The sequence below is a fragment of the Colletotrichum fructicola genome (genome assembly GCF_000319635.2).
Source record: "Colletotrichum fructicola Nara gc5 chromosome Unknown KSG_Nara_v1_contig09, whole genome shotgun sequence".
Classification (NCBI taxonomy): domain Eukaryota; kingdom Fungi; phylum Ascomycota; class Sordariomycetes; order Glomerellales; family Glomerellaceae; genus Colletotrichum; species Colletotrichum fructicola.
In genome coordinates this window covers 1,989,188-1,999,189 of record NW_027094059.1, presented here as the reverse complement: position 1 = coordinate 1,999,189, position 10,002 = coordinate 1,989,188, and the positions used below count along the sequence as shown (strand labels likewise).

General features: G+C 53.9%; 2 protein-coding genes across 2 annotated transcripts; both read right to left on the bottom strand.

Moving 5' to 3' along the window:
- Window positions 1-242: 242 nt before the first annotated feature.
- On the bottom strand, window positions 243-1,462 carry CGGC5_v014834 (Uncharacterized protein; the record flags this gene model as incomplete). Its single annotated transcript, XM_032019596.1, has 3 exons — window positions 243-1,214; window positions 1,271-1,337; window positions 1,431-1,462. The coding sequence occupies 3 exons, from the start codon at window positions 1,460-1,462 to the stop codon at window positions 243-245; spliced, it is 1,071 nt and encodes a 356-aa protein (XP_031883244.1).
- A 5,116-nt stretch (window positions 1,463-6,578) lies between these two features.
- On the bottom strand, window positions 6,579-7,117 carry CGGC5_v014833 (uncharacterized protein; the record flags this gene model as incomplete). Its single annotated transcript, XM_066153160.1, has 5 exons — window positions 6,579-6,621; window positions 6,688-6,776; window positions 6,881-6,890; window positions 6,939-7,054; window positions 7,097-7,117. The coding sequence occupies 5 exons, from the start codon at window positions 7,115-7,117 to the stop codon at window positions 6,579-6,581; spliced, it is 279 nt and encodes a 92-aa protein (XP_066007363.1).
- Between the last annotated feature and the right edge of the window lie 2,885 nt (window positions 7,118-10,002).

Here is a 10,002-nt window from a genome sequence, read left to right as displayed (position 1 = left end):
CTGTGGCGTTCGCCATGCGCTGCTTGCTCAAGTACTCTTCTCGGTTGAACTAGACCTCCGAAACTATTGCCGATTACGCTCCGATGGCAGCCCAATCCTGGCCAATACCCTTTGAGATTATCGCTCACGTGCTTTCTGGGTAGCAATTGTCCTACTGGGAAGTTCGACTGCTGCCTTCAAATGCATGCGAAGTTGACCAGTAACTGGATTTGGGTGTCACGGGATACCGCCATCTACAGCGTCTAAAGCTTTCCCTTGGCGCTCTTCTCCTCCCGGGTTTTCTGCGCACTCTTGAGTAGCGCATATAGGCTTTGTAGGCGCGGCATCTCTACCCCGTGAGCTCTCGCTATCCTCACCGGGTTGCCCAGGATTACCTCAAGCTCCAGAGGTCTGCCGGCCTCCCAGTCCAACAGCATGCTCGGCCTGGCTCCCGTATTTCGCTCCGTGCTCTTGACAATCCGATCAGGCTTTGCCAGGTCGTCAGGGAACTCCCGGCCCAAGATCTTTGGCACCGCTTCCCTGATCTCATTCATGATACCGATGACATGCTCCCTCAACTCGGCGTCCATCACCATGTCCGCATTGCCTCTGCCGCCGCTAAGCACCGCACTGGGATTGAACGCCGCGTTAATGCAGAGCTTGTGCCATCGCACCGTCTGCAATCCGATCTCATCGTGAGGCTCAACATCTCGGATATCACCCCAGCTAGGCCCCCACCACCGGCCCAGTTGCTCGACTGCCTGCGTACCCAGGCGCTTAAGCTCTGCATTGCCCGTACCGAGGCCGTTCGTGTGCGGGCCGATGCTAATGCGTGTCCACCGGTTCTGTCTGATGACGCCTGGGGATATTTGTTCGGCACTGATGACCGTCACAGCGCTCACAATGGGGTTGCGAGGGAATCGCTCGCGGTAGGGCTCCTCGACGCCCACGCCATTCTGGATCAATACGATGCAAGACGTAGGACCAATGAGCGGGGCAATCATGGCAGAGTCATCTGAGCGGTCTGGCAATGCCTTGGTCGTCACAAACACATAGTCCCATTGGACATTGGATCCTTCCTGTTTTGCAGACGCTGCTGCTTCGACGGATGGGAAGGCTGCATGTGGCTTGAATACGTAATCGCCGAAGGAGTGCGTTTCCAGCTTGACTCCAGATTCATTGATCGCTTTATAATTCGATCTTGCAACCAGTGATACGTGGACGTTGCGGTTGGGCTGTCATTCTAGTCAGCACGATCCGAGCCTTCTCGCGGAGGGGCATGCAGACGCACATGGTGCAGCCGCGAAGCATAGAAGCAGCCAACAGCACCGGCCCCAATGAATATGATGTTCACAGCGCTGTGCTTGATGCGTTAGCATTGTTCCCGGCATGAGTTGAGATGGTCATGCAGCCAAAGACACGGCAGCCATGATGCCGAGGTTAATACTTACCTGTCGCCAGACTTGGCTGTTGTGAGGTCCATTGTACCAGAAGATGGCCGAGACGCCTTTGGATACCCCGTTTTCTTTTATTTCTTGACTCAATACCGTAGGTATGTGGAGAGGTTCAGCGTACGTCGAATGCTTTGAATGCTCTCCGCATGAATCGAACTTGACCGAGGTGAAGGTGCCCATGTTCTGCGCGACAACATGACGTGGAGTCGCGATACGTCGGCCCCACAATGGGATGTCGCCATCGAGGGCGCTTCGCGGTTGCGCCCAGCTGTTGCCAGCTGGGCAGAAACTCGGGTGCTTCGTGACAAGACCACGAACATCAACGTCAAGGGGGGAGGGAAACAAACCCGTCGAAACCACAGCCTAGGCTTCAGTCACTCCCACATTCTCCTAAACAATGCCATCAGCCTTTCCACAAATGGTGGTCAGTCTGCAAGAAGACGGTCAACCCATCTCTTCACCGTGTCACAAGGCAAGCAATCCCTTTCAAGAGTGAGCCGAAACTGCCGGCATCTTTTTGCCAAAAAAAATCATGGGGTTTCTATGAATTTGTAGGGATATTCCATCTTCTTGGTCCATGTGTGGTCAGGCAACGGTTGGAAGCCTCGCTCATCGCCCTGCATGTTCGGGTTCCGGGCGGCTTATTTCGATTTCCACTGCCTGCGCAGGTAGGGACGAAGAGGAGGTAGAAGACCATAAATACTAAGAGCGAGGAGGGTAGCCACGACAAATAGTGTACCCGGGATACTCTGGCGTCTTGGTAGCTAGTTAAAATTATCCGCCCAGATACGAAGCTCCTTGCTTCGCTTTGCTTGTCCCGCATCGGCTGTGATCAGAGCCGCTCGGGGGCTTGCTTCTGTTATGTCGCGTTCCTATCATCATGTGAACGGTAGATGGTAAATCTGATGAGTGCGAAATAACGCGGTGGTAAGATCATACAGGCAATAAGTCAGAACACTTCCGCGGCCTTCTTCTGTGGTGCACAGAGGCGCATGATGCTACTCTTGATTCTGATTGATTCTTGGTCACAGCCCCCATTCTTGACTATTTACCTGTATGCTGCTTGGGCCTGGAAAGGGCAGGATGTCATAGCAACATTAGAATGTCGAGGGCGCAACTACATGTCACTATGCGACGTGATTCCTGGTCTCTTTGGCTCTTCATCGTCACCAATCTACAGATCAATCCTTAGCACGTGCTGGTTACACACTTATAACGAACTCTAAGCTCATTCTCAGTACAGAAAAACCAGACCTGGATAGACCCTGAAGCAATTGGTTTGTTACGGAACTCGTAGAAAGCCATCAGAGTTCACAGGACTCAACAAGATGAGAATGTTACCGCATGTCGGGTAAGACTTGTGTATGAGACAGAAAGCAACCGGGTCGCAGTCAGGTCCTTCGTCATCACTGCTAGTCAGCGTATTACGCTGCTTGTATCTATCCATCACGTTATCTTCCACTCTATCTCTCCACTTGCATTTGCGCTGTTGTGTCGTCGGTCCTTGCTGCTTTTTTTTTTGCGGGCTGCTCCTCGAGATTGTTTGTTGAAGTTGGACGTGCGGGTTGTAACATGTGAGAATGTTCGATCTTGGAAAGAAATTTCCAGGTAGACATCCCGTTATCATACACATGAAGAACAGCAGTACAGGCTCTCCGAACAAGACCCCGGGATCAGCCTCGGGCGATAAATACATCAATAGCAGCTGAAGTGGCACTGCAGAGATATGTAGATGTCCCGGAATCCTGAGGCTCGCCGCCGCGGACCAATGGCAAAGACGTGACATCACGCATGCAGAGGGTTTTCTCCGGGATAGTTTCCCCTTCGGGAGATCGCCACGTGGACGGCAATCACCACGAGAGTTAATCAGGCGCCATGGCAAGCTGCCGTGTTTCTACGTCCTGCCAGATCAAAGACAACAAGTGCGCAGGTTGCCTAGCCAGGAGACGCCGACAAACCGCATGAGAGTGGCCAAGCCGGAGTAGGTAGTCAAAGAAAGCTATGTTTCTGAGTCCATTTATTGCATGTATTTTTATCTGCTAGGTTATTCTGTAAGGGATATCTGTTTGGGGAGTTCGCTTCGTCTATAATCGACGAGACAAACCATACCTGAAAAAACAGTTCAGACGCCAGTATTTCGTTATGCGGAAAGGCGTTGTTACTGAGTGACAACGTATACCCACGACCCACTGCTACAAGCATACTCAGTTCGTGTTTGTCAGTCAGATGTGGAATGAGCCTATTCACTTTCGTGCTATCTATTTGTTCGGTTTAGTTTGTTCCACCATCAAATCAAGCCGGAGATCACTGCGGTAGAAGCATTCCGTGCCAATACATGCATCCAAGGTAGGAAAAGGTCGGCACACCTATCCGGAGAGATAACAGGGCAAACACGACACCGAAGAGAGGCCTGTATGGTTGCATATTCAAGGTCATAAACGGATCGTCCAGTGGCAGAGTCAGCGTGCTTCACATAGCAGCTGTGCGTCGGAGGTAAGTCCAGTCTTCTCATGTTGGGAAGCTTTCACCAGTTGACATTACGAATGCAAGAGACACAGTACCCAGACACCAAAAACACGACCCGAAGTTCTGAACAGCTAATTAATCCGGCTTTGAAACCAAGCAGGTCTCCAGTGACTCTCAACCGTGATCTCATAAGTGGCTCACGTTCACCACGGTGCGTAGTCAAACGTAGTTGGTATCTCCTCTCACAGCGTCCACAAACAGAGCGTTCACCGATGCCTAGACTCAACCGTAGTTAATGTCTCCGTTCGACATTCAACCGTGCGGCATTTCACGACACAACCAACTTGGACCGTCCGTCATTTGTAAGGGAGCTCAAATACTGACGCTGTCTTCCGTCAAATCTTCATGAGGCTAGTACATGAGGTTTTTTTTTATTTTTTATTTTTTTTTTTTAGTTAAAAGCAAAGACAGTGGTGGCTATAATTCAGCCCATACCGAAGGCACCTGCTGTATGTATATATCACTTTATCTTAGAATATCTGAGATGTTATATCTGGCATACATACATGCTGCGGCGTATCGTGAAGCGCGTAGCAATAGTCAAGCGTTCTCGAAGCTTGTCATCTACCTCTTGCTCCTCTGTTTGCTTTAGATCGATGATCCTTGTTCTGACTCTCCAGGACCTTCAATAAGCTCCAGGGCACATACTGCTCAACACCAGCGGCTTCAACGTCGTCGCCAGTGAGGTCGGATTGGAGGGATCGGATCAAAACGTGGATCTAGCGGTACTGCCTGTTTAGGAGTTGCCGGAGTGCGGCTGGGGTTGAGCGCGAAAACCGGCAAAAGTGGGCGCCGTCGAAAAGCGTGCGGAGTAAAAAACCATCCACCAGAACAGGCGGGGGAAGTGCGCTGGTCTGCATGCTCTGGGAACACTGTAGTCACCTTACGTAGTCCAAAGATTGGCAATACATAAGCAAGACCTTCTAGCAGACCTTCCAAGCGCCCGGAGAAAAGGATCGACTGTAGCTTTAGCCATCGGATGAAGTTCGGTACTCGACGATGATCATGCACACAGATTCAGGCTCGGATGTCATCGACATCAGTGCCTCTCCCCTTGACCGTCGTCCCTGTACGTGAGCCCCCCCCCCCCCCCCCCCCCCCCCTGTTTTCTTATTAGGCGCGAGACCCTTCTGCTGGTGCTTTGATTGTCCGAGGATACATCCGTACAGTGACAGCATCGCTACCAAGCTGTGTGGGGAGTTGGAGTTCGTCCGAGGCGCATTGCTACATGTGCTTGGACCATTCAGATGTCTGGGGGATTACTTTGGCAGCATCAGCAATCGGGACCTTGCGGATGCGCACGACACCACGTCCTGTCCTGATCTGGCACGTTGCAGTACCTTGGGAGCCTGGTTTTGTGGCCCAAATGGTCACGTCGTCCAAGTGGCTTACCTGATGGACGTGTATTCTCGGTTCTGGCGGTTGGCAGAGCAAAGCGGGCATTTCAGCAGTGTCACTCAGGTCAGCGATGCCCCAGTCGCATGCCCAGCCACCACCCCAAAGCGGACACCGAGAGCTGAGACTGCATGGTGGAAGCATATTACCCCGCGGACAACAGAGGTGGAATCGAGTCCTTGGATCCATAGGTAGACAGCGACCATGGGCAGAAGGGAAGCGGGAAGCGCAAGGTATCCATCCCGTCCGTACCTACTGCATGGTAAGCAAGTACCTTGCGGAAAGGAAAGTTCGTCACCGAAGAGCAGAGAGCATGGAAGACAGTTCCGATAAATTGACGGACAGGCGGCAGCCAACGAAAATAAAACGAGCCATTGGGTTTTCGAGCACACCCTCCCGCCGGGTAGCCCGATCCAAGCGGCTTCCCTGCGTCCTTCTAGAAGCCGATCCGTCCAGCAAGCCGACCAATCAACAGCACACACTCGCCGCGCTGCAGTTGCAGTTGGGCCAGAGGAGAGGGAAGTGAGCGACTGCCCGCCCACGGCTGGCTTGGCGTGCAAGCGAACGGTACACCTGTTGGGGGCGGGCGGCTGGCTTCACTGTTTAGGGACCTCACAGCTGGGAGTGGGAGGGTTGGGTTGGGTAGGTACATAGTACACCACACCTACCTACCTACCTCTGGACGATTCTTTAGCGTGGTGGGGGTGGTGACGGAAAACAAGAAACTGCACCGTGACCCGCCGCCACACTGCACCTTCCATTTCCTTATCTTATCGAGACGCAGAGCTCGAGCCTCGGAGCCCACCTTCACGCACCAGGTAGGTAGTGTCGCCAACCTACCTACGGATACCTTACCTACCTACTTACCCAACGGTGTGCCCCGCCCCGCCCACCTTCCTGTCGACTTGTTCATCTTTTTCTCTTCCGCATCAAATTTCTCTCTCCTCTTCCATCCTTCAACGCGTCAAACCACAGATTCTCGCCCAACCTTGTGCTTTCTTCAACGTACAAAACCGAAAGCTCTTCAACACTCTGTCGTATTCCTGGGGTTGAATCCGGCATCATACAGCCTGCATATGTTGTAGGCCGCCGCTGGCGGATGGTCCATCCATTCGTCCATCCCAACGACGCCAGCTGCAATTTTGTCGCACTGCTCACTGGTTTGACGGTTCCATTGCTAAAACCCCTCCGACTCGAACTTACCCCCGCGCTTCCGTGTACACCTCACATCACGACCCCCAAACCCTTGCTCTCACAATCTTTTGCACTATGTAATTGATCAGTGCGTTTTGCCAGCAACTACGTTCGCGTAGATCGGCATCGACCGTCGTACTTCATCTCGGCGTCGGTGTTTTCGCTCCTGGCATAGAAAAAACCATACACACCCGTTGCTGGGCACCTGGCTTTGAGCAGTCGTCTTGACTATCATGAGAAGTTGGGAATCAGCTGAGGTTACATATCAACATATTCGGTGACGTTAAATGCCTGTCTGTATATTGTATCTTGGGGAGTCGCTCTCGGCGCACTTGTTGGAAGCTGAACGTAGTAAAGTTAGCCATGTAGATGCTAGCCAGGCCTCCCTACCTATGGTTGAATGGGCAACTGCTCTTCCATTGGTTGCAGACCGTCAGTCGGGGCGGTTGGATCCGTTCATCAGCCGGCTGCTCGGTGCGGACTTGTGCGAGAGCTGTGGTGTATCCCTACAGACAAGGTAAGTAGTGTAGGTTGTATATGATGTGTACTGCTCGCCCGAGGCGCATCATGTTCGGCACGTTTCGGGGTGCCTTCTCCCAACTCATTTCCTTGGCCCTGGCCTGGTCTGGCCTGGCAAGAAGAGCATCATGTCTTCGACCTGTCTCTGGGGGTCCCTGCGGATGTCTCTGGTTTAGTTTACCACGTCGTCTATTCGGAATGCCCTGCTGTTTGCTCTTGCTGTGGTGCTGGGCATAGCCAGGTACGGACCGAGAGAGAGAGACCCACCCAGTCTTTTCGCCTGCTGTCGGCCACTCCATCCCCTCCAGTGTCCCAATTTCCCCCACCCCAGACACACCCACCCACACACACACACACACATACACACACACATCACCAGGTGCACCTCCCACCACGGATACACGGTAGTGTACACCTGCCTACCCACCCACCCCCATGGGCATACCCTACGGATACTTAGACCTGGTACCTACCCAAGGTAACTTGCAGCAGCATCCTCCTGCCTACCATCCCACCACCTTGCCATATTTCACAGGATATGCGCAGGAGACGCAGCAGGAGCAGCAGCAGGAGCAGCAGCAGGAGCAGCAGCAGACGCAAGGAACCAAAGAGGGTAGCTCTCCATCCATCCCATTGTGCCCGTCTCATCCCATCTTCTTCACGCCCAAGTCCGTCCACAATCCGTCGCTTCTCTTCGCATGGCTAGCCAATGCCATGCTATCCCGTGCCAGCTTCTCCTTGGGTCCGGCCAATCCCTCAAGACTCCCACCACCCAGCATCGCCAAGTTCCGGCGCCGCCAACCCGACCATGGCGGGCAGATGGACAGACAGCATCAGCATCAGCACCAGCAGCGGTGTATGTATCAGCGTTGCCAGCGCCGGGCGGCTACGGGAGTACCGACAAGCAGCAGCATGAGAACCTGACAGGCAGCGCCTGTCATATGGCCATGCCCTCGCCTCTCCTGTCGCTCTCCATTCTGGTTGTGACATGCAGCATTGAAATAGCATCCCACGTCCGCCCGACGCGACGGCTCGCTGGATTGATCTCACTTTCCTCCTCTTGCCTTTTGCCATACTTGCAAAATCGCTTCTTGCTCTGTCAGGCGACAGACGCATTGCTCTCCTCCTTGACTGGCAAGCCAAGGCAGGACATAGCTTTGCTCTTCGCAAACCACTGACAAGACTTGGCGAACCTGCTTGTTCCCTTTTGAATCATCCTTGGTAGCGGCAGCAGCAGCAACAACAACAGCAGCAACAACAACGCCAGCAATCGCGAGCAACATCGGCCGGTTCCCGACGACGACCACGACGACAACGACGAGAACGCAAAGCCTGGCGGGCCTGCTACAAGGGCACACCTCTTTCACACACTGCGACACCTGCCTCGAGTCATCACCCACGACTCTTTTGTCCAGCCAATTAAGAACAGTGATTTGCCCAAGGTGTCATTCAGCCACACTGGCAGACTTGGTGCCGTGCCTTAGCTGGCCCCGAACCCTGAACGCGCGCTTGGCCGACCTCAGAGTCCCTTCTGGCCTCACGACCGACAGCACAAAACGACCGACCAACCGCCGTCGCCCCAAGCTCCAACACTTGCTTGGTCTTCATCCACCCACCCATCACCCACCGGTTTACCAAGGCTAGTCGAGGTTGCAGGGTCTCCGTTTTCCTGCAGTTGCAGGCAGCACGCACCAAGCAACAGCACGCTACGGATTCCTGATCGGCTAGGTACCTAGAGTTGCCAGCTACTCGAGATACCCAGACCACCTACACATTCACACACCTTGGCACCCCCTCGCGCCCCTCAACGTCCCGTCTGTATTACCTACAGCATTCGTGTCAGTAGGGACAAAGGTCCCAGCTTAAGCTCCATCAGCTCCAGCTTCTAACTCTAGCAATCTCCAAGTAGACGCCTCTCCATTGCATACTCATACTGGCGGCAGCCAGAAAGAGAAGCAAGCCCCGTTGCATCGCTTCCAACCCCTCCGATCCTCCCACCATACACCCATTCGCACTGCCAGCAAGGTTTTCCCTCGCCCCCAACTAAAGGCTGGAAAGACAAGCTGAGAGGCGCCAAACCCGGCTGCCATCGGACACAGTCACCGATAATCTGGAACCCAGCCAGCCAGCTGTGCGGACAGAGCACAAGAGGGCTACCGAGCATCATCAAACTGTCAGAGCTCTTGTACCGGATATTTGACTTTCTTTCACTCTTTCCAACTTGTTTCTCTCTTGGTCTGGCAAGACACGACGGGCCATCAAACCCCCCACCCGACATCCACTCAACTAAAGTTACCCACTCATTGGAATCTCCGGCGCACCGCTGGCATTGCTCAGTTCCACCAAGTTGGATTGAACTTGAACTCTTTCAACAGACACACCTCGCGGCTATGCGTTTGTTGCTTCCTTCATAGCCCGTCTCCTTCTCGGCGTAACCTCTTGACGGGTCTTTGGGTCCTGCTGGTTCTTCATCGTCACATCCTGCTGAGACGAGTACGCATACCACCACTCACACCCTTGCGGCTCGTAAGGATCTGAACAACCTGCCTACCTACAATTTCACAGCAGCGGCAACGGCAGCGGCAGCTCCAGTACCCTCCACTCACCCTCCACCTGCTGCCCCCCCGAGACGGCAGACAAGTCCTTCCGCTACCGGCCGGCCCTGATTTAGCCAGCGCTCTCCAGGGCCTAACACGGCCCCCCCCCAGCCCACGCCAAACATTCTGTAACGAGACCGAAGAGCTCCCGCTCCACGCAAGGGCAAGGAGAAGAAGGGGGGGAAGAGAAAATCCCACCTTCCAGGCCGACCCGGCCACCACCACCAACAACCAGCTGGCCAACCAGCCAGTCTGCCCTGTCCAATTCTGCCAGCCAGCCCGCCTACCCACCAGACAGCGGCAGTACCCTCTAGGTACTTGTGCGTGTGTGCGCGTGT